At 37.3% G+C, this 25110-nt stretch overlaps 1 protein-coding gene across 6 annotated transcripts in view; it reads right to left on the bottom strand.

The window, feature by feature from the left end:
* Nucleotides 1-25110, bottom strand: part of kiaa1217 (KIAA1217 ortholog) — a 133991-nt gene that overhangs the window by 28913 nt on the left and 79968 nt on the right. For 4 of the 6 annotated variants that reach the window (XM_084399155.1, XM_084399154.1, XM_084399153.1 and 1 more), the window contains exons 2-4: nucleotides 23040-23332; nucleotides 5943-6147; nucleotides 1008-1206 (exon numbers count right to left, since the gene is read on the bottom strand). In XM_084399155.1, coding sequence (XP_084255281.1) covers nucleotides 1008-1206; nucleotides 5943-6147; nucleotides 23040-23332 — 697 coding nt within the window. Of the gene's footprint in view, nucleotides 1-1007; nucleotides 1207-5942; nucleotides 6148-7720; nucleotides 7808-18893; nucleotides 19055-23039; nucleotides 23333-25110 lie in introns of those variants that run through there. The other 2 variants (XM_084399152.1, XM_084399157.1) reach the window with 2 other exon arrangements.

Below are 25110 nucleotides of genomic sequence, written 5' to 3'. Positions count from 1 at the left end.
TAAATGATAACAGAATATTAATTTCCATTCATTTCCAATTCTTTACCAGCTACACAATTCCTGTAAATCAATACATGAGAGATTTGATTCCTAAGTTTGTTCTCAAGGAAAAAGCAATCGAACAGGAAAGAGAGGTGCAATTGGACCTCGAAGAATGTCACTTGCTGTGTTGATCGAAACAAAAGGAAGCATGTGGAATGAGGAAGGAAGACAGTAATCTGTTCAAACTTTGAAGGGAAAGTACACCCAAAAATGAAAATTATCTCATAATTTACTCACTCTCAAGCCAGCCTAAGTGTATATGACTTTCTTCTTTCAGGCGAACACATTTAGAGTTATATTAAACAACATCCTGGCTCTGTAATGGCATTGAATAGTGTCCTAGTTTTTGAAGCTCCAAAAAGCGCATCCATCCAACATAAAAGTAATCCATACGACTCCAGTGGATTAATAAATGCCATCTGAAGTGAAGCGATGGGTCTTTGTAAGAAAAATATCCATATTTAAAACCTTATTAACTATAATCACTGGCTTAGAATTAGGAATTAGAAGTCTAAAACGAGAAGTTTCGAAGAAAAATGTAAGAGTATTTCGATATAAGAGAAGAGAAGCTACGTCTTACGTCAGGTCAGAGGTCACCTTTCTGTCGGAACTCGACTCTCTCGTGAACGCGTACACAGTTGCCGAAAGCCAGTGATTATAGTTTATAAAGGTTGAAATATGGATATTTTTCTCACAGAAACCATTTATTAACCCACTGTAGTCGTATGGATTACTTTTATGATGGCTTGATGCGCTTTTTTGAGCTTCAAAAATTCAGATGTCTCAAAACACTATTCAATTCCATTGCAAGAAGAGCCAGGATATTATTTAACGATTTTGTTCGGCTGAAAGAAGAAAGTCATATACACCTAGGATGACTTGAGGGTGAGTAAAATATGGAATCATTTTCAATTTTGGGCGAGCTATTCCTTTAAAGTGGCTGAATCTGATGCACACACACTCACCTGACATCAGTGAGTTCATAGTACACGTTCCTGGTCTCATCTTTGACGTAGATGGCGGTGCTGGGCGACTCCAGCATCTTCATGTTGAGCTGATGATGGAAGGCACTAACGAACAGAGCTCTGACTGTATCTACACTCGTTATCTCATTAGGCATGCGTATCTGCTTTGTGTCGTCTCCATACTGCAGATACAACACCCCTGAAAAACAGAAAGAGGAAACATGAAGAAAGATTGAGAGAAGCGTGTAACTACACTATTATGTCTAAATAAATTAAAAATACAACACTAAAAGCTAAAATCACGAGTTTGGGCATCAGAACATTATAATGTACATTTAAAAAAAATGCTAAAAAGGACATTTAACTCTTTCCCTGCCATTGCCAAATTTCCGGCTTTTCATGTTTACACTGTTATAGGGGGGCGCTATTACGCATCTTCTGAAAGAATACTGAATCTCCTGATCAAAACACAAGCGAAGAAGAAGCAGAAACAAGCGATATCATATGCAAGCATAAATGCATATGTGATATAACACAATCATCAACATTAAACAGCATTTAAATCAAAACTGCCTAATGTTACTGCATGAAATGTCGACCCAGGCTTTTAAAAGCAGAGGGTCTGTTCTTTCTTTTGCATATACAGATATTCATACAACAAAATATTATGGAGGCCATGAAACATTTGTGAAAATTATCAAAAACGCTGGCGGTGGCTCAAAAACTCCGGCGGAGAAAGAGTTAACAGTGTTATTAACTATTATCATTAGCCGATATCTGATACGGCACTGACATATCATGCATTTCTACATGCGACCATATCGATAAATCACTTATCTCTTCTTCCGTGACACTCTATGAGGGATCCACTCAATTCTATGTGTGGGTGTGTAAAATCTGGTGGGAAAATTTGTTGGGAAGAGCAAGTGGGGAAAGAGAGAAGTAGGATGTGGCAGAGTGTTCAAGGACGGATGGAGGGAGTTGTAATGTTTGCCCACATCGGTTCACAAGGGACCATATGAATGCAGATAAGTGAAATGTGTATTTCCATGTTCGCTTACTAGGTGAGACAACTGTTTGTGCGCGTGTGAAAGTGTTTGTTGTTAGATAGATAGATAGATTCCACCCCTGTTTTAAACACACATTTCATTATGTGCTGCAAAGTATACACCATTAAATGAAAGATTTTAGATTTTTTTGTTAAAGCTGCATTATGCAGCTTTGCCGACTTCTTCGCTGTTTTCTCGCTTTTTACTTGCAGGTTTCTCTATAGAGCTCCCCCTACAGCTTCGGAATAGATATTTGACAACACTGTCTTAAAACTCGTTGGCTCGTCCCATCTTCTCCCGCTGGTCATGTGTATTTGTTTTCAAAGAACCCGGCGGACGCACGGAGCCATGTCCACTGAGGTATGTATAATACACAGAAGGCTAGCATATAAATGTTTAGATAGTATATGTGTGCAGTGCCGTAAAGCAGTTTGTTACATCGCGACACCTGATATCACGCGATACTTCCTGATGCTGTGGCCGGCGGGCCGCCGGCCCAAAGTTGCAAGGGTGGTTTTTCGTCTCACAGGCGCTCGAGGGGTGCGAGAAGACCACTATTCAACCCGAAAACAGTCATATAACCATTCCAATGACTCCGAAGCTATTCGGTTAAGATAAAAAAGTGACTTAGTTCACCTTTAAATAAAATGTTAATAAATAAATGAAATAAATGTCATGTTGCAGAACACTTAATAGCAGATTTTTGTGTTTAATGCACTTGACTCGGCTGCTCATGTAAACAGTAGACAGCTCACTTGGGTTTAGAACAGTCTCTGAAACTCTACACTACCATTTCACTCTAATGACCGACATTAATAACTAATTATCGAACATCAAACAATCAACAGCCTATAATTCAGAAGAGCACCTTGGGCTAAATGCCAAGCCACATCTGAAGGACTGCTTTATTCACAATCACATACTAGCACTCTTAGACAAACGGGAAAAGCCTCAAAGGAAAAAGGTTCTAATTGTTTGATTTTTAATACTGTCCACATGAGACGTTTCAATCATCACCATTCATACTGTTTACGGTGGAAAAAGATGATTAATTCTGATTACAAATTTATTCTTATATCATCCCACTGAAGATATTTTTTTTCAATCAGTAACCGCCCTTTTCAGGAGCATTGGAAAAATTTATTTTTCCCGTTCATTTTCTCCATAAGGATCACTGTTATTTTATTATTGTTTATATGCTAGTATTTGATATTTTGTATTATCTTTTATTTTTAGTTAACATTTTTGTAATTTAATTATGATATGGTCATGTTTTTTAATATTTCTATTTAGCTTTAATTTATTTTGATTGCAGTTTTAGTCATTTTAATACAAATATTTTTTTTTTTTTTTTTTTTTTGTATATTTATTTGTGTATTAACTTTCTTTCGATTACTGAAAACTATTTAGTAACAATAACAAATCTGATAAGGATTTTAAAACTTTGCTAAAGCTTTTAAGTTATGAATCAAACAGCTCTGAAATGAATCACAACATTACAAACTTTGAAGCGAAACTGTATTCGGACTCCAAGAAAAACATGTAGATTTAACATATTTTACCAATTAATGAACGCCATATCCCACGGAACTCTGCAAATAACGCTAACGAATAAAAATGGAACAATATGAAACTACTGACTAAACGACAATATATAATCAAATAAAATGCAACGTATTTGCAGTTTATTGCAAAATATTAAGCAAGGCTTATATGATATTGTTAAAAATACATTTCTGTAGAGAAAAAATGAATGGGATTTTTACTTCCAGTACCAGACTGTAGTGCTCTATTCTTCCAAAGAAGGTCTTACACAAACCTAAGATGACATCTCTCAACAACTGAAACTTAAGACCGCTGAACTAGAGGAATGGTGACTTACAGCAAGCAGGTCTCTAATAGATGCAGGTCTCCTCGCCTTTGTGTTTCTTCTGATTAAACAACATCTAGCTCTTCCCTGCAGGTCTGCCTACATCTACATCTTCTCAGAGGAATATTGAGGGCATAGTTTGAGTGAACACACTTTTTCTCCCCATAACTATCTTTCCAGATGGTCCTTGTTTAAACCGACCAATCAGAGTTAAGCAGCCAGAGAAAGCTCCCATTTCAAGGCCTGTGTGTGTTTGACCGTCATTCTATCTGGATGTAGGGAGTATTCGGAGTGTGCTGGTGAATGTGTGTGTGTATGTTGGCAAAAGAGTCCTATTTCCGTGTGTTTCTGTGTGTGTGTGTGTGTGTGTGTGTCCACAAGCATGAGTCTGTGCAGTAATGTACGCCTGTGAGATGTTAAGTACAGGCTATGAATTTCAGCTGTGGAGCTTCGTATATTTCCATTACATGAACCGATGATGACAGAGCCAAATTCGCTGTTATGACATTGAACTTATATACAAGAGACAGACAGACAAACTTAAGTAAACACACACTTCCACAGATACTTAAACTCTGCAACTAAATGGTTTAGCAGCCAGACGGAAAATAAGTAAGGCAGCAGTGTGATCACTCATTCATACTGGTGAATTCCACAGAAAGCTCAGCAGATTACCGCAGAAATCGAACACCCGTCATTCACAATTCGACACGCTCCCCAACCCTTGTGAGTTAGTTTATTTGCTTTCCTTAAATGTGAAATAAATATATAGACATCAAAGTCATGATTTCCGAGCTATGCGATTGCAAATGTGTTCTGAATTGTTCAGAATTTCTATGAGGCTAGTAGTAGGGCTGCACGATTTTTGGAAAAAATTGTCATTGCTATGTAAAATGTGATAAATAAATACAGGTTTCCTGTGCTAGTGTAATTTTAGATTATATAAAAATATGGATATATATTATTAATAATAACAATAAAGTATTATTATTATTATTATTATTACTAACTAAAAATATATAAATTACTATATATATATATATATATATATATATATATATGAAGATTCAGATGCAAGTGCCATCTGAAATTTTCTTATAGAATGATAATTTTTATAAAGCTTGTATATTTAAGTTAAGTAATTCCACTTAAATGACAATTAATAGGTCATTTGCATTGGCATTTAAGTGAAATTATTGAACTTAAATATACAAGCTTCACTTGTATGGCACTTAGAGGCTTTTGCATCTGAACTCTTCATATATATATTCCACTGTGAAATAAAACTAATAGTATTTAAGAAAAATGATATAATAATAATTATTTTATTTACATTACAACTGTAAAATTACTATAATAATATGTATGCCTGTCTTAATTTTCTTTATTTTCAAGTGATAAACCATCAAACTTTTATTTTGTTGGAAAACTGTTGACAGCCCTTAAATGGGATAGTTCACCCAAAAATTTAAATTCCATCATCATTTACTCACCCTCAAGTTGAACACAAAATAATATATTTTTAAGAATGTCGGTAACCAAAAAGTTGATGGCCGCACTGACATCCATAGTATTTTTTTTCCACACCATGGAAGTCAATGTGGCCCATAACTGTTTGGTTACCCATATTCTTCAAAATATCATATTTTGTGTTCAGCAGAAGAAAGGAATTCATACAGGTTTGGGTGAACTATACCTTTAGAGCTTTTTTTTTGTTGATATGCACTTCTCATCACAAGTTTTGGGAAAGATTGGGAAGTTGGTGCATGTTGCATTCCCAAATGCATGTTAAAGCGACTCAAACTTAGAGATGATAAATAACATGCACTGTTATTAACATAACACTCTGAAACATGCAGCATTTGCGATTTAATAATCGCATTAAGCCATACAGCGATTTCAGTTTTATTTCAGTTAATCATGTAGCCCTAGCTAGTCTGTATTTCTGCATGGTTGCTATATTTTAGAATGAGTGTATCTGTATATAATTTAGTGTTCGTGTATCAGTGTGTATACCTAGTGAGCGATCCTTGGTCTGGTTAGTAGAGCGGACCACAGGCAGACTGGCTCGTGACCGGGAGCCTCGGGTGAAGGCGATGGGCATGTCACACTCAGACATGACCTCCAGAGCATCTAGAGAGACCAGTGAGCCGTGCTCCACCTGATCCACAAACACAGGAACTGGACTCTGACACACCACACTCTGCTTAGAGCCCCGGTTCTGTAGGAGGAAGAAGAAAACGAGTGTTAGATAACATGCTGAATTCGATGACACGTCATTAGTGCAATTCCTGAAAACCATGGCATTTTTGGTTTCTCTGCTGGAAAAAACTGATTATACCAGCTTAAGATGGTCAGGCTGTTTTTAGGACATTGTAACTGGTTTGTAGAAGCTGGTTCAAAGTGGTCTACTAGCATAAACCAGCTTGATAAACTATTTTTGTCATCTCTGCTGGGAAAAAAACAGCTCATACCAGCTAAGGATGGTCAGGCTGTTTTAGGGGACATGGTAGCTGGTTTGTAAAAGCTGGTTCAAAGTGGTCTACTAGCACAAACCAATTTGATAAAGCCATTTTTTGTACTCTCCGCTGGGAAAAAAGACGATTATACCAGCTTAAGATGGTCAAGCTGTTTTTGGGACATTGTAGCTGGTTTGTAGTAGCTGGTTCAAAGTGGTCTACTAGCATAAACCAGCTTGATAAACTATTTTTGTCATCTCTGCTGGGAAAAAAACCCCAACTCATACCAGCTTAAGATGGTCAGGCTGTTTTAGGGGACATGGTAGCTGGTTTGTAAAAGCTGGTTCAAAGTGGTCTACTAGCACAAACCAATTTGATAAAGCCATTTTTTGTACTCTCCGCTGGGAAAAAAGACGATTATACCAGCTTAAGATGGTCAAGCTGTTTTTGGGACATTGTAGCTAGTTTGTAGTAGCTGGTTCAAAGTGGTCTACTAGCATAAACCAGCTTGATAAACTATTTTTGTCATCTCTGCTGGGAAAAAAAAACCAGCTCATATCAGCTAAGGATGGTCAGGCTGTTTTAGGGGACATGGTAGCTGGTTTGTAAAAGCTGGTTCAAAGTGGTCTACTAGCAAAAACCAATTTGATAAAGCCATTTTTTGTCTTCTCTGCTGGGGAAAAAAGAAGATTACACCAGCTTAAGATGGTCAAGCTGTTTTTGGGACAATGTAGCTAGTTTGTAGTAGCTGGTTCAAAGTGGTCTACTAGCATAAACCAGCTTGATAAACCATTTTTGTCTTCTCTGCTTGAAAAACCAGATCATACCAATTTAAGATGGTCAGGCTGTTTGTGCGGACATGGTAACTGGTTTGTAGTATTTCCTTCAAAGTCGTCTATCAGCATTAACCAGCTTAATAATATGATCCACTGATAGACCATCTAGACCATCAAGACTAGTCAATGGACAGGATAGAACCTTTAGTAGTTGTCATTACTACATGCATAAAACTTGAACCACTCATTGTGAACAAAGCATAATTTGTCTTAATACACGTAACACACACTGCACATATTATTTAAAGCGACAGTCACCGGTCAACTGTGACCACTGCAATCAGTCATGCAGCAAGACAGCTCAGAATGACTAACCACACCACAAACTAGATTCAAAATGAATGCAGAATTTATAAATCAAAATATATTAGGACCTGCCTGTACATATATATTAATATAGTCAGTTAATTAGCTTCAAAGTTTTTTCCATGTTAGGTGATTTTGTGGTATTGTTAAACACACACATGCATCACACACTCTCATCCGTGCTAGTACTGACTCTGCGTGAACCAACGGTCTGGATTTTCATCAGATATCTTTGAATATCTATCTCAGAGTGCAGAGCGGACAACATCCCCTGAAATAACTATTAGGACAGAGAGAAAGAGATACAGAGTATGAAGGCAAAAGCATAGATGAGGAACATATGCATAATAGAAACAGAAAATGTGGAATTCAGCAGAGAGAAATTATGCTAATGTTTGAAAATACCCACAAACCAGAGCAGCTGACGAGCACTTTCACTGTATACATTTTAGAACCTTCAAAATCCTACAGGTATGGAGTGACAGTTCAGACTCCTGCCAAGCACATATGGGCCATTATGTAAGTCGAAAGAAAGGTCCACTGACAAACTGAGCACACACCATTAGAAAACTTTCATTCTTTAATTAACCACTACAAAATAAACATTTTATATTTAATATATCAACAGATTTTTTAAAGGAGTATTTCAAGTGCATTTTAAATTGAAGGAAATGTATCTTCTCTCAAATGCAATTCACATGTCAGCATATATACACATGCCACATTTGTTTACAAGACATTCAAAAAGAATGACAGAATGTTAATTTTTGAGTGAACTATTCCTTTAAAGTTAGGTAGCAGGAATCACTTTTAGTCAAATACATTTTATGAGTCATGACATATGATAGTCTACAAAGTGCTTTTGATATTTAAATTACCTGATGCATCATTAAAAGTCATTGAATGTATGAACGAGCAGATCTCTTGACACTGAAACACCCACACCTGCGGTTTCTTGTAATTTAGATGTTTATTCATCTCTTTGAGGTAGGAAAAGTGAGAGTTAGAGAAACAGGATCAGTTCAGAACTTTCCAGACCACAGCAAAGAGTCCTGGGGTTCTTTTGAGGGCAGGAGGTGGGAAATTAGATCCACAACCACCAACACAATGATATTCAGTAGGCACGCACAGGACAGGAGCTGTCAACAAACTTATGACAATACAAGCTCAAGGGTGTGTTTGTGCGTGTGTGAGTCACCACAGGTTAACTCCTATTCTCAGACCTCTTCTATAATTAGCTTAAAAGTTCATCATGAGTTCAAAAAGCATACCAAAACCAAGAAATACAAAATAAACACCATAATGTAGCTTAAAATTCTGCACAATAATATTCATTTTAGTATTAGTATAGTATGTTCAAAAAGCAAAAAAAAAAAAAAAAAAAAAAAAATCAATTATGTTAAAAATAGTACAATAAATTAGTATGAGAAAATAATCATAGTATAGTAATAAAAAAAAAGTACAATAAAATAGTATGACAAATTAATCATTTTATGTTAAAATGGTACAATAGTACGACTAAATAATCAAACTCTTTTAAATAGTACGACAAATATTATAGTATGTTAAAAGTTGTACAATAATATAATGACTGAATAATCATACTGTTAAAATAGTACAATAAAATGGTAGGATGGAAAAAATCATAATGTTAAAAATAGTTCAATAAAATAGTATGACATAATAATTCTGATAATATAATCATATTACTTTAAAAATTCTACAATAAAATAGCATGAAAAATAATCATTTGTTAAAAAGAGTATGGCAGGGGGGATGGGATGATGCCAATTGATTTTAGAAATATGTATCTGTGCATGTTTTTAGAGCTAATATTGCCCTCAACAACATATGGCCTCAATAGCAGTTGCGTGTCAAAGCACAAACGGTTGCAATAAAGGCGAGAAAAGGATCTATTCGCAGCAGTACTGAGATTTATTAAACTGAACTCAAAATACTCAGAACCTCAGATCTGCATAAACAGAACAACCGCTATAAACATGACGTAAAACGTGAACTGACCATGATCTGAAAGAAACACAGAGCTTAAATACACAGACCAAACGAAATGAACAACAGGTGCAAATGATAATCAAACAATGAGAAACCATAGCAACTAACTGAAACGCAGGAAACTGAACTAAACGTGAAAACCCACCCAAACATACAAAATACATACACAAACCATCACTTACATTGCACAGTTAACGCATGTATGTTAGAAGGTCTGTAATTATTATATACTGTATATATGTGTATACCCGGCAGATGTCACGATAAGAGTGTCTGCTCTCCTGCAATACAGTAAGATACCGTAACAAAAAGAGGTTTCAGAATCTATAAAGAGGACAAGTGAATGATGTAGTTATGATAACTCACTTATCTTTACTTAATTTCATGGTTATCAATGTGGAAATTGTGGCTTACAAAATAACAAGCAAAATTCATATCTGCAACTGTAAGAATAAAAAGCAGGTTTGTGTGTGTTGGCAGGAATGATAAAGATACAAACGGAGATAAGGAGTACTTTATCTGTACCATGAATTTTGCTTTGGCAATATTATAAAGCCTTTATAGTCAAGCCAATAAGACTTGTCTTGAGAGACAAGAAAGAAAGGCCATAAAAAGTGATAACCGCACCAGATAACACAATGAGTCTAAGATTTTTTCAGACCAATGTTAACCAGGCCATGTTTTTAGTAACAGATGCGAAGGGCTATACAGGGATAGTTTTAAAGCTGAATTGTTCTGGCTCTGCCAGTTGTTTTACCATTTTTTTTAACATGATACCTCAGTTATGCTGGGATTCCCCCCGTTGAAAGTGTAATGTAACATCAGCTATACTCATTATGGACAAAACACACACTCACACATACACAAAATGCATTGCAATCCATGATCTCCTGCCACCACACAACACACTCAAAAACAAAACCAGGGGCGTATTTTTCCCCCCAAGGTCCACTTATAATGTTAGTAAAGGTTTCTTACAGCAACATCAATCATAATTTAGTTCAACATGACCACTTCCACCCAGACTGTTTTTGCTACTGTACCTTTAAGAAGTTCTAATATAACTTTAAATACCTCTATGCAAATCACTTTTGCATGTGAAATGAGTAACAATGGCAAGTTGCTGGATACTTAAAAGTTGTTTATATGTAAATATGGGCAGTCATGTGTTAATGTGTTCACGGCTGTGTCTTCAGCACTGTGACGACTTCTGAATGGCCCATTTTCTGTTTAGTTTCAAAAAATGTTCTGTGTGGACTGGAGATTTGTGCTGTAAAAAGTAAAGCTACACAGTTCATTGAACACTTTTATTTCAAAAACTATTACAATTTAATAAATAAAATAATTGTTTCATATATTTTAAAATATCATTAAAATTTAATTTATTCCTGTGATGGCAAAGCTGTATTTTCAGCATCATTTTTTATCTCACAATTCTGACTTTTTTTCTCACAATTGCGACAATCTCACAATTGTGTAATTGTGACTTTTTATCTCACAAACTCAATTTTTTCTCACAAATTGCGAGTTTATTTCTCTCAATTCTGACTTTGTAACACGCAATTGTGAGTTTATTTCTCGCAATTCTGACTTTGTAACACGCAATTGTGAGTTTATTTCTCGCAATTCTGACTTTAAAACACGCAATTGCGACTTTATATCATGCAATTCTGACTTTTTATCTCGCAATTCTGAGAAATAAAGTCAGAATTGTGAATTATCTTTTAAAATGTTTTATTCTGTGGCGGAAACAAGCTTCCACAATTTAATGTATCCTTGATGAATAAAAGTATTTATTTATTTCTTTAAAAAAAAAAAAAAAATTACTGACCCCAAACATTTGAATGATAGTGTATAAGAAACAAGAAGACCATAAAAGTATTCATTAACTCATGTTTGAGAGAAAAAACAAAGAGCTCTTTTTTCTTATTCAATATATTGGAGACACACACATTCATGCAGTATACACACTTAAACACATTAGATTCCCAGTGCTGGTTTAGTCTACAAGAAAGAACACATTGAACTGACCTCAGCGCTGGCATGGCCCCTGAAATATCCAATCATGGTGTGTTTATAACTATAGATGTGTTCATACTAACAGTGAATAAATCACTAGAGGTCCCACTAGTTTCTAGTATCCAACCGCATCAGAAGGCGGATCTCGTCAGTTCAGCTCCCATTGGTAGCTACTGCATCATGGCATCTGCATAAAATGAAACTTTATTCTGTCACCTCAAACACCAACTGCCCCTAAAAATGAATGACCTCCAGTCACTTCAATCTTACAAACATAGGAGAATTGTTCTAAAAGTTCACATTTATGCAGCTATCCCATCATGAAAAGACCAAGTGTATGGAAAGCAATCAGACCGAAATCAGCCACCAGCAACTCAAACCACCTCATTTAACAATCCAAATATTTTCTTTCCTAAACCAGACACATATCAGTAATGCAATAACAGGCCTACAGTTTGCCCTCTATCGCCTGCACACACACCAGGCCTTGCAGATACTGTATCTAAATCAAGAGCATCTGGAAAAATTGTCCATCTGTTCTTGTTTCGGTCTAGTGATAGATATAAAGGCAATTTTCCTCTTTTCCTTTTATGCCGGTTCTTCTCTCTCTTCCTCTTTTCTGTGGGGATAGGGCAGCGCAGGAACATATGAGGGTGGGGTTACAGTTTGTCTGGGCCAAACAGAACCAGATGGCGGCTCTCTGTTTTTTCCGCTCACAAAGTCTTGTGACAGGCTTTCACCACGCCGGTGCTTGAGGTCTCGTCCGCACGCATAGGTGGTACGCAGATGTTCAGCAAGGAGGTGTGTGTGTGTGTTGATAAACATCTGAGCGATTCATCACATCAGCACTGACACCTTGGCAGGAAAATATCACACACACAGAGATGGGTTTGGGCATGTTTGCTGACTCTGCAGGTTTATCTTTCATATAATACAGAGGAATTTCTAGCTGTGGTGTCAGTGTGTCTGGTGCAAAAAGTTGTTCAAATTTATCCTTCTTAGAACAAGAATATAAACTACAGCTGATTTGTATGTAGTACACACACAAAACAAATATTAATCAGTATTTTTTGTCTTATTTTTGGGTCATAATATCTAAATAATATACATTTACTAGAGAAGATATTAAGATACATATTCAGAATTTAAATTTTTAAATGTGTTTTTTCTTACCTCACTGACAAATTTTCTTATCTTGTTTTAAGTATAAACATCAATAACTTGGAACAACTTACAGAGTTTAAATATTATATTCAGTTTGCTTCTCAACCCTTTAAGTACATGTAGTTAATTAATATTACTCAGTACGGTTACACTTTTTTTTAAGGTGTCATTGTTACAGTGTAATTATATATTTAAGTACTGAGTAATATTGATTAGGGTTGCAAAGGGGTGGAAAATTTCCGGTAAATTTCCAGAAAGTTTCCGGTAAATTTCCATGGGAAGTTAAGCTGGGGAATTTTGGAAATATTCATTACCACGGCAACCACTTGCGCGTCCACTCTGAAAGTAACTGTACACATAAGAGACGGATAGATACATTATTTAAGGTTATTTCTATTTGTTAGAATATTGATATATGAACTTGTTGTCAAACTTTCATTGTGCTGCACTGCTCTAGTTGACTTCTGCGCCTTCCCCCCCCGAAAATATCACGTTAATTTTGAAAACGTAATTCCTTTTGTGGATCCTCTTGGTCTTTCTTCATGTTTCTTTGACAAATATCAGTGTCTCAGTCTCACGCACGCTGCACGTGAGTTAACCACGCCTACTTATTTACATGTCGCGGTATATACACAGAATAAAAAAATCTGTTACGGTTGACATTTTCTTCCGCGGTAACGATATATACCGTCATACCGCCCAGCCCTACTTATGTGGTAAATAAAGTTATGCTAGCTTATTTAGCATCTAACTTATCAGCTTGCTATCTACTAGATGAATACATTTGTATGTGATATTTGCAATTTAAACATTTAATAAATATATTTCCCCATAATATCATCAAAACTTACTTCACTTTGTTTAGTCCACAGGCTCAAATGTGTGCCTTCAATAGTCTTGTGCTTTGGGCTTCTGTACATGTGATGGAGGCATGCACAGTGCCAGTAGGGGGTGTGGTCTCAATAGCCATGCAGTAAGCAGTGTGCTATGTGCATGTGATTGAGGAATGGCATGGATATTCAAGTGTATTTGAATGGCATCTGTTTGTTTTAGTCAAGATTATGCTAAAATATACTTTCCTCAACTATATTTAAGTTCCCTATGAAGAGCCAACCTTCAACTTTGATAATTCCCAGTTTATTCCCATAAATTCCTGTTAATTTCCTTAAATTCCCATTAATTCCCATGGAAAGTTTCCATCTTTGAAAATTCCCAGAATTTTGCAACCCTAATATTAATTAACAACATGTACTTAATATAGGGTTAGGGTAGGATTAGGGTTTGGTTGAGGGTTAGTTACATGTAATTAGGCTTACTTTACTGTTATTACTATGGTAAGTAAATGTAAGATATACCAAAGACTACCCTCAGACTTATTTGTGTAATTACACTGTAAGGATGCTCCAAGTTAGATGCATTAAACCATGAAAAATATGTAATGCATCAGCTGCAAATAAGACTGTAGTACTCTTCATTTTATACATTTTACTATAGAGATTGTGTGCAAAAAACAAAAATATATAAGGACTTTAATATAGTAACTAACTGATTGCATCTTGACCCCTCTTGAAATCTTAACCCCCATAACCTTGAATCTCTAGACATTCATATAGTCTATAACACGCTCTCACATGTTAATTTTTTTAATATAATGTGAAATGGTGGAGTGAAACGGTGGATTCAACAAACAAAGATGCATTTACACTTGTCCAGTTTCGTTTGGAATGAATCTCAAACAACCTCCTGGAGTGGTTCAAGTGATCAGATTTAAATCCGTATCTAAAGCGTTTTGGAGGGCATTTACACCTGGTCTTTTCACAATCGGATAGCTATCCGATTAGAGAAAATGCATGAAGTGACCAAGTGTAAACAGGCCCATAGACATACACTGATAGGAATAGAAATATACTAGCTATTTTAATAATACTGCCACTGTCTCAGCTTCATTCAAGAAGTATAACGTAGTCATCAGCAATTTCATGGTCTGACTGGAAAATGGGCGGTTTTCCCACTATTTCTGCTAACCTTGGTGGTTTGAACTGTATCAGAAAAAGGAGAGAAAGAGTCTAAATGGAAAAGGAAGGAATGTGCTGACACATTATTAACCTTGAGTGTGTGTGTGTGTGTGTGTGTGTGTGTGTGTTGTAGCATAACTGTGAGAAATTATAGTTAAAAAGGTTATACTGTGGCATTTTAGAAACATGACCCTTTAATACACTACCATAAAAAAGTTTGGGGTCAAGGTTTTCTAATGTTTTAGAAAGAAATATCTTATGCTCACCAAGGCAGTATTTATTTGATCAAAAATACAGTAAAACAGTTATACTGGGAAATGTTATTACAATTTAAAGTAACTTTTTTATTTATTTTAATATATTTTGAAAATGTTGTTTATTCCTGTGATGGCAAAGTTGAATTTTCAGCAGCCATAACTCCAGTCTTCAGTGTCACATGATCCTTCAGAAATCATTCTAATATGCTGATTTGTGATCAATTTAATGCATCCTTGCTGAATTTCGGTCTAAAAAATCTCACTGGTCCCAAACTCAAACATTAAAACTACAGCTTTAACCAAACTGGCTCCACTCAGCAAACTCAGGTCCTCATCTTGGGTAGAACAACAGAGAGCAGAATAAAAGACAAATAGTAACAGAATGAGTCACTACACTGAAGAATGTATGCTGAAAATATACTTTTCAAACCTGTCTAAGACACTGAGAAAACTTAGCATCACTCACACCTTCTCTATGGGGTTACCATTACACATTCTCAGAAAAAAAGAAAAACTTGATGAAATTGAAGATTTTTCACTTATATAAACTGAGATGTGAGAGAAAGAAAGAAATATATCTTTATTCAGCAAGGACACGTTAAATTGATCAAAAGTCACAGTAGTAAATAAATTCTGTTGAACTTCTATTGCTACGAACTTCTATTTATCAAAGAATCCCCCCAATAATATCACACTTTCCACTCAAAAAAGCAGCACAACAATTTTCAACATTCTTGAGCACCAAATCAGCATATATTAGAATGATTTCTGAAGGATCATGTGACACTGAAGCCTGGAGTAATGATGCTGAATACTCAGCTTTGTCGTCACACGAATAAATAACTTTCAAAATATATTAAAGCAATTTTTTTTTAAATGACAAGAATATTTTACTGTATTTTGATTAAATAAATGAAGCCGCTTTGAGCATAAGAGACTTCTTTCAAAATCATCTTACCACCTATTTCCATATACTGCATTTCCATAGACAAACAAATGTGAAATGAGCACCCACTGCACAAAAATATTGGTTCTTGATTTTAATTGTCCAATCAGAAAATTTTAAAAAAGTCCTCAACTTTACTGAACAGCTCTGATTTGCCTGACATCATCAACACTTGTGATTGGGTCACCAATATATCAAGTCAAACAGGGTCAAAGATACAAAGTTTTTTTTTTTTTTTTTTTTTTTTAATGGATGTTGTTAATAAAACAGTGATTTACTTACTCTCAAATGTTATGTGCAAAGTTCCATCATAAAAAAAATCAAGAAGACGCCCCATTGTTCTCGTCATTGTTCTACAAAAGTACAGTCATCTCCACATAATGGAAGTACCTCTCATAACAGTGGATAGCAGGCTGGCTCCTCTGCACATCATGCTTAAATGAGCATCAAATCCCCATCAGAGCAGCTGCCATAGTATTTGCATGGCCCTGTGAAATTGGACCATTCATGGGAATGAAGCAGCCAAACATGCAAAACTGAAACTGCACTCACGATTTAAACTGACAGCGTCTCCAGTTGAGCTCATGACCCCGGAATGACCCACAACTGAACATTTTAATATATCAGTTCACTCATGTCTGCTCTCGGCAGACAACGGCAATGATGGAGAACTGGGAAGGTGCCAAGCGGTTGATCTGTGACCAGTCGGGGTTGTTGCACTAAGTAAAACTGCTGGCCTCAGATCAGGAATGCACCGTCAACAAGAAAACTGTGCTAATGTTGAGCTTCCCTTAGATGCTTCTGACACCCAACAACTCAATAATACAGTATAATTGGTGAAAGTGATTATGCGGTATAATTAGTGAGGGTTAGTTGGTGTTTCAAACATAAACAATAGCGTCTCATTCAACCACTAATTAGTAGAACATTCTTCTTTCTAAAGAATGTAAAAATGAATTTTACACTTTTAATTAGCCTAACGTCTGACAGCAAGTTTACACCCAGAATGTACAGCCCTATGTGAGCAATTCAGTCATTGCATTAGCTGTCAAAATCTGCAATAGGAAGAAGTCTCAGTTTTAAAAACTGGTCCAAGCGGCTTTTTAATAGACTCTATCATGGCTCATTTCATTTGAAAGTAGATGCTGACAGCTTCTTTACAGCCCTATTGATGGTCTAAAGGGCTGTACATTTGATTTGTCAGGTCACCTAAAAAATGTGCTTCATGTTGTAATACCTAATTTAACCAGCATGGGCGCATTTGGAAAATGTGCCTATCTATATTTTTGTAAAGGTCCAAAAATTTGCATAAAATTCACCGCAGTTTCCAGCTGAAATGAACATCAGTGGCAGTAAAACACCAACAATTTGCATTCATTTGTTCAGACAAATTATTATCAAAGGGGCAGATCTTTGATTAATAAAGACTTATTTTGAGCGGTCCCTTCCACAATACTGTTATGATCTCAAAACACTGCTATAATGCATGATTTGTAAATTAAAGGTAGGGTAGGCAATTCGTTTACAAACACTTTTTGTTAAACTGGTTGAAATCCTCTTATCCTCATCCTGATAGCAATCAATGATAGAAGTGGTCTAAATATTAAAACATGTATCTTCTGTGGAAGAATGTTCGTCCAATCATTGCATTCGGTCCGAACTCAATGATACTCAATGACACCTTCGGTAGGACTCAACTAGCCCTACCTGCCTGTCAACATTTGTATATTTCCAAACCTCCGCGCATCACATCACACATCATCAACACGTTCCATAAGGCTATGCAGAGTTGCAGACAGACAGCAACAAGCGTCAAAAACAAACAGCAGCCGCCTTTTACAGTTCTTCTTGAACCAAAACAACGAGCTTATGCTGCGTTCATGCCATGTCGTAACCGTAATTACGAGATGGCAACCTGTGACCTTCTACCCGTAGCTGTTCACATCCTCAGACTTGGATTTATGCGTTTCTATGTCAACACTATCAACACTGAAATTAATCTGCAGCAGTCAGGTGGTACGAGTAAGAGCTCTGTAAGTTGTTTATACGTTAATTATTATTCTAATATTTTCCTAGTGCTTTGAGACATGAGGTAATTTCACTCCATCTCTTTGCAAACTCTGCTGTGGCTTTGGAGATGTGGCTTTGGAGAGCAATGGAGGGTAGGATTTTATGCTTTCAAAGCTAGCTTACTATTTCTAGCCACTCCGAAATTGCCTACCCTACCTTTAATACATTTTGATATTTGCATCACATAACCATCTCTATAAGTTTGGCTTTTCAGAACGTTCCCAAACATAGTTTCCCATTGGGAACCAAATAAGAACGTTCTGCGTTCAGAAGCCCCGCCCCCATCCCATTATTCGCACCTGGGACCCAAACAATTGAATTGCCCTACAAACTACTGTAAACTACAAACTACTGTAAACAGCACACGCCAACAACAAACAAACCCAATAGCCAGGATTTAACACATCATATATCTATCTTCCCACGCAGACAAGAGCAGGAAAAACAACACACAGCCACATCTCAAGAAGTCAATCACTGTTTAAAATCTAAAAGCGGACAAGATGGAACAGTCAATGAAATACAACATCCAAACGATGGCAAAGGTACAAGCCTCACACGAACCACTCCGAACGCCCCCTGAGCACACCTGGTTGGGAGCAGCAGCAGATCCCTACTATTGTTATCCTTCTCGTCCGCATCTTTATAGCCGTGTCACACTCCAGAACGAATCGCATATCGGGTTACTTACTGCAACAGTAACTTACAGAAAAGCAAACATGCACGAGCCTTCTCTAGTTACAGAACGCGCCGCGTTCAGAAGTTTGCGCGCAAGTCTGAAGACGATCGCGCGAGCATCAGCGTGCTTGCTGGCGAATGCATTGAGTTGATAAAAATAGACGGCAAGTTTTTTTTTTTAAGTATGAGGAATTTTTACAATACCTTATTCCACAATATACAGCCAAGTTCAAACAATCGTCCTCAGTTGCGACTCATTCTCAATATTCCCATGATTTGGAGGACGGTTGAAAACTAGTATGCCATGTCCTTTTAGTCTCTATTCCCGGAGTAAGTTCATTTCGCGCAATGTAGTGCCCGAGAGCGAGTGTGAGTGTGTGTGTGTGTGAGTCGCGCGCCCCTCCTCTCCGCGCTTTCCTCCAGCAGCTCTATGCGCGCTCACCTACTTGTAAACTGAGCCAAGCCTGTTCTTACATCACACATTACTATGGTGACTTCAAATCCCTATAACTCTCCACCCAAAATACCTTTGGGATCATCACAAAAATAGGACAATTATTTTGAACAAGTACATCTGATTACCATAATAAAATTAAAACCATGTTTTCTAGTGTTACAACCTATTCAGTAGTGAACAGAATTATTTGAACCTGACATTAATTTACACTTTCAGCTTTCTACTACTGTTATTATATTAAAGTTTGTAACACCACCAAAAAACCCCACTGAAGTAAACAACATGTGATGCAACACTCCCCGGGCTCTCCTACTTTTTGATTTAGTGTGAGGTGAAGGACAGGTGAAGTCTTACACAACTAAACTAAATGCTAAACTCCTTGTGTTGTTGTGCGATTCAGCACATCCCTGCTGATGTTGTTCAATGGTCAGCGAATGTGTCAGCTACAGAACGCCCAAATAAAATAAAAACACAGAAACATTCAGTACAGCTCATATGACACAGCCAATGCATCATGATCTGATTAATGCAGCATTGAACAGTTCAAAGACTTAGTTACAATCCCCACCTTTAAAACAAAATATGCTTTTATTCTGTAATTATTTAATAATAATAGGTTTGTGTGAAATATTGTAAAAGCAAATGATTGACTATACAAATAAGATTCGGTTGGTCAAGTGTATGGGTGACTGGGCACTAAACCAATCAAAATTCCTCTCTCCCTCCTTCTCTCTCCCTGTCTTTCTCTGTGTATATCCGCCCACACTGTTGCAAACTCTCTCTCACACACACACACACACACACACACACGCACACACACACACACACACTCTGCAGCCAAGCACTCTCATTCTTGAGAAGCTGTCAATCACCTCCATTGTTCTGCTGTGTAGGTCTTTAAGAGCAGGTGAGGAGCCTTTTGTTTTCAATCGGGGTAAACACACGCAACACTCCCTCACTCACCCGCTGTGGGAAGCGTTCGGCCCCTGCCCCCCACCTTTTCTCGTTAATACCCCCTGGGGCAATCCAAATAACATTCCACAGACCCACTGAGTGGATGAGTATGGGCAAAACGAGCGAAAAGAGAGCATTTTACAGAAAGCATTTTGTTTTAAAGCAACCTTCATACCACAAAATGATACTTCCAAAAATGTTATGTATAGATTATAGCGGGTTGTGCTATAAAAGAAACGTTTGTTATGTTAAACCAGAAACGTAGACTTTAAGATTCGGTCAGTGCTAAACTTTTCTTTGTCACTTTTCTTAAACATTCAGACTTGCATGTGAAACGGAACAGAAAATGAAAATTTTAGGGCATGACCGTACAGCTAAAATGTGCCAGTGTGATATATGGCACAGACTTCAGTTCTCACCTCAGGCAACTATGGCTGGACACAAAACACTGAAAATGGATTTTTTCGGCCAAAGGGGGGAAATATGAAACAAACCTCCACCTGTTCGGAATGAGAGGTCAATCTATTTACAACTTTTTTAAGTACTCTGGGGTTGGAGTTTGGTTGGTTGTGGGGTTGTGGTGAGAAAGAAAACTATTTCACAGTATCCAGTGTTTTAATATTAAAATATAATGAATGGATTTAATATTATGAGTTGGCTGAGAGGTGATCCCTGGGGTCATAACTGAAGAATGTGCAGCGTAAGGACAGCAATGCCTGAATGCCATATTTATACACTGAATATACTTTCATATTGGGTATATGCGTCATTCACTGCAGAAACTGCTAACATCACTCAATATGTTTATTGTCCCCTGGGGGTCTTTTTTTGTTGAGAAAGTAGACCAGATAAAAAGTTTCTCTTCTTTTTACTTATTTTCTTTACTATTTACAGCCACCAGATAACTCAGACCTAAAGATCCAGAACAAAGAAAACCTGTGGACAACCTTTTACTGACCCATGGTAGTCCAATAGAACACACAAGACACTGTTACAACAATGAGATAAGTGGCTTTTACTATGATTTTGCATAGTTCAATGTAATCACTGCAACCATTCAGTGATAAATATATAACTATATTGTTTCTTTCAGCTTCTACCTGCAGGTAATAAAATGTCTCAGATTACACATGTAACCATGGTTCCCAGAGAATAGGGAACTCGCTGTGTCCCCTAGGGGTCGCTTTGGGGAAAGCCTCATAGCGCCCCCTGGGGGACAGCGAATTATCATTTTTACTTTCTTTTCCTGATATTGCAACATGCCATATTTGCTTTGCATGTGATACTTTGCACTGTTTTCATAGTTTGTATACTTTACTATTCATCGGTTTCAGTCATGTGATTTTTCCACTCATACACCTTATTTATGACCATCAGCAGGACAAAGTAATGGCGGTGAATACAAATAGCCTACATATCATCACAGATACCCAAAAAAACTTTCATCACAGCAAAAAAAAAAAAAATCATTTTTCCAGTTAGCACAGACCCTATCAAATCTGATATTCACAGATATACACTCACCGGCCACTTTATTAAGTACACCTGTTCAACTACTTGTTAACACAAATATCTCATCAGCCAATCACATAGCAGCAAATCAATGCATTTAGGCATGTAGACGTTGTCATGATGATTTGCTGAGATACAAACTGAGGAAGAATGGTGATTTAAGTGACTTTGATCATGGTATGGTTGTTGGTCCCAGACAAACTGGTCACAGTATTTCAGAAACCGCTGATCTACTGGGATTTTCACACACGACCATCTCTAGGTTTACGGAGAATGATCCGAAAAGAGAAAACATCCTCTTGAAAACATGCGCCAGTTCTGTGCGTGAAAATGCCATGTTGATGCCAGAGGTCAGAGGAGAATGGAAAGGTTCGAGCTGATAGGTAGGTAACAGTAACTCAAATAACCACTCGTCACAACCGAGCATCTCTGAACGCACAACACATTGAACCATGAAGCAGATGTTCTACAGCAGAAGACGACACATCGGTGCCACTCCTGTAAGCTAAGAACAGGAAACTGAGGCTACAATTCACACAGGCTCAACAAAATTGGACAATAGAAGATTGGAAAAATGATGCCTGGTCTCGATTTCTGATGTGACATTCATATGGTAGGGTCAGAATTTGTTGTAAACAATATGAAAGCATGGATCCATCCTGCTTTGTATCAATGGTTAAGGCTCCTGCTGGTGGTGTAATGGTATGGGGCATATTTTCTTGGCACACTTTCGGCCCCTTAGTACCAACTGAGCATTGTTTAAATGCCACAGCCTACCTGAGGATTGTTGCTGACCATGTCCATCTCTTTATGACCACAGTGTACCCTCCTTCCAGCAGGATAATGCGCCATGTCACAAAGCTCAAATCATCTTTTGTGAGTTCACTATTCTCAAATGGCCTCCACAGTCACCAGATCTCAATCCAATTGAGCACCTTTGGGATGTGGTGGAAAGGGAGATTCGCATCATGGATGTGCAGCCAACAAATCTGTAGCAACTGCGTGATACTATCATATCATTATAGGCCAAAATATCTGAGGAATGTTTCCAGCACCTTAGAATTAAGGCATTTTTGAAGGCAAAAGCACGTCCAACCTGGTACTAGCAAGCTATACCTAATAAAGTGGCTCAGACTTTTACTTGATTATAGATGCATGAAATTTTGAGTTGGCGTTTTATTAGCCTTCAATTTTCTGTAAAGAGTATTGCGTAAGTGGCTATTATTATGACAAACAAATGTTAGAAAATGAGATTTAGCCCAGGGCTGTCATTCATCTGTCATTCAACATTGTTTATGATGTTAAATACACCTATTTACATTTTTTCACACATCTACTTCATCTCTAAATCCGATACATTAGCGAACAAAGTCTAGGCTTCTGGAGCCGACAGTGTCACAACAAACAGTATCGACGGTGGGCTTCACCTGTTCTCGTAGTCTTTCTTGATGGCCCATGATGGCGGAGGCGTGGTGTGGGTACTTCTGCTTCAGATGTTCCAAAAAGGCCTCTCGTTTTTTGTCCATATCTGAGGGCTGCATGGCCAGGATCTCCCGTGAGCTGCGCGCTCCGCCCACAGTGTGTCTGCGTGGAGCCCCTGCCCGGGCGGATTTGGGTTCGCAGCGGAAACCAGGGCTGTTAGTGGAGACAACCTGCTGTTTACGGGTCAGGTGCTCTGCGTCTTCACTGGAAGTCACCTTTAGATTACCCTTCAGAGGCTCTGGGAGAAAAAAAGAGATGAAATGAAACGATTAGCGAAATATATGAGAACGTTTTTGTTTTTTTGTAGACCTCATCTTTACATATGGGTGTACATAAATATGCACATGTAGGCACGCACACACACACACACACAGGCTAAATAAACTTTTACATATAACAGACAGATGATTCTCAAGGAGTGCTGTCAGGACAAGACAGTGTGATTTATTAAATAAAGCTGTCAGGTTGATCATCCCCAAGCTAAAGTTTCCAAAAACCGAAAGAAGCAAACATGTCCTAACAAAGCTAACTGCACAGTATGCTAGCATTGATTATTTACTCATAACAAATGTGACACACACCCACAAGTCACGCACATATTCAAATATCATTTGAAACATTTAAATGTGCTGTTTATCTAACACTTTCTGAGGTGAATAAAATTGAATGCTAAAATAACACAAACACGTTCAGTCATGTTTAGCGTTTTTACAGAGTAATGGCCGCTAAAAGAATTGCAGAAGTGCAGAGGAGAAAAGACTGTGTCAGCAAAACTACTGTTGGGAATGACCTGTCTCTCTGATGTATTGCCTTCTATTGTGAAACTGGCACACAGATGTTTTGTACCTAACATGGGCAATTTTTTCGTAATAATGAGTACTTATTTACACTGATTTTGAGATATAGCCCCAAGAGATTCATTGTTTTCTCTATAGGTGAGAAACAGTAGGCCAACGTTCACTCCAAATTACTCCTGTTGTCAAGTCACCTTCATTTATATAGCGCTTTTAACAATATAGAATGTTTCAAAGCAGCTTTACAGTGATAATATGAAATTACAGTAACAGAGATTGTTTGGGCTTTACAGCAGCTCTAGAATAAGGTTATTGTCCAGCTAAAGTTAGTTTTGATTGATTCACTTCCGTTGCACAGATCATTAGATATTAACTTAGAGGCCGCTTACACGACACCGTTCTAACAGAAAACCCTTAACGCGCTCCGGCCCGCTCATTTGCACGACAACAGTGCCTGGTGGCTCGAGACCTTGAAATAGGTTCTGTTGTCTAAAAAAGCCCATCAAAAGTTGAATAAATATATATAATTGTCAAGTCAACTCAGCTTTGTTTATATAGTGCTTTATACAATAGAGATTGTTTCAAAGCAGCTTCACATTGGGAAAATAGTGATCAGTGATGCAAACAGAATTCAATTCTGCTTAAAGCAGCTCTAGAAAAAGACAATAGTGTCATTATTCACCTGAAGTCAGATCAGTGTTGATTCAGTTCAGTTCAATAACGGAGTAAAGTTATTAATAGCCTATATGAAATGAGTTCAGTTCAGATAAGCCGCTCTCAGAAGACAATAGTGTCGTGATTCAATTCCAATCACTTCAATGTTGATTCAGTTCAGTTCAATAACATTGTTGATTTGGCAAAATTTGTCAATTATTAAACAAAGTCAAATCAACTATAAAGCAGCTCTGCAGAAAAAAAAGGTGGTGTCATCATCCAGCTCAATCCAGTTCAAGTTTTGTTCTCATCCAATAGTGTCAATGCAGTCAAATCAATAGTATTACTGACTATTAAGTGTAAGAGTGTAAGGCTGATAAGTCCTGAAGCCCATCCTCCTCCCCCATACCCCTAGTAGTGTCACAGGACAGCAATCTATCAAGTCTATTTATAACTGTTAAGCTATACACACACACACACTTGTACACACATCTCAAAGTAAGTCAACAAGAAAATCAAGAAATTCTGTTTCATACAGCAAACACTCAACCCTGTTATTGCAACCTTG

Source organism: Rutilus rutilus, assembly GCF_951802725.1.
Source record: "Rutilus rutilus genome assembly, chromosome: 24".
Lineage (NCBI taxonomy): Eukaryota > Metazoa > Chordata > Actinopteri > Cypriniformes > Leuciscidae > Rutilus > Rutilus rutilus.
This window is presented reverse-complemented; position numbering and strand designations above follow the sequence as displayed.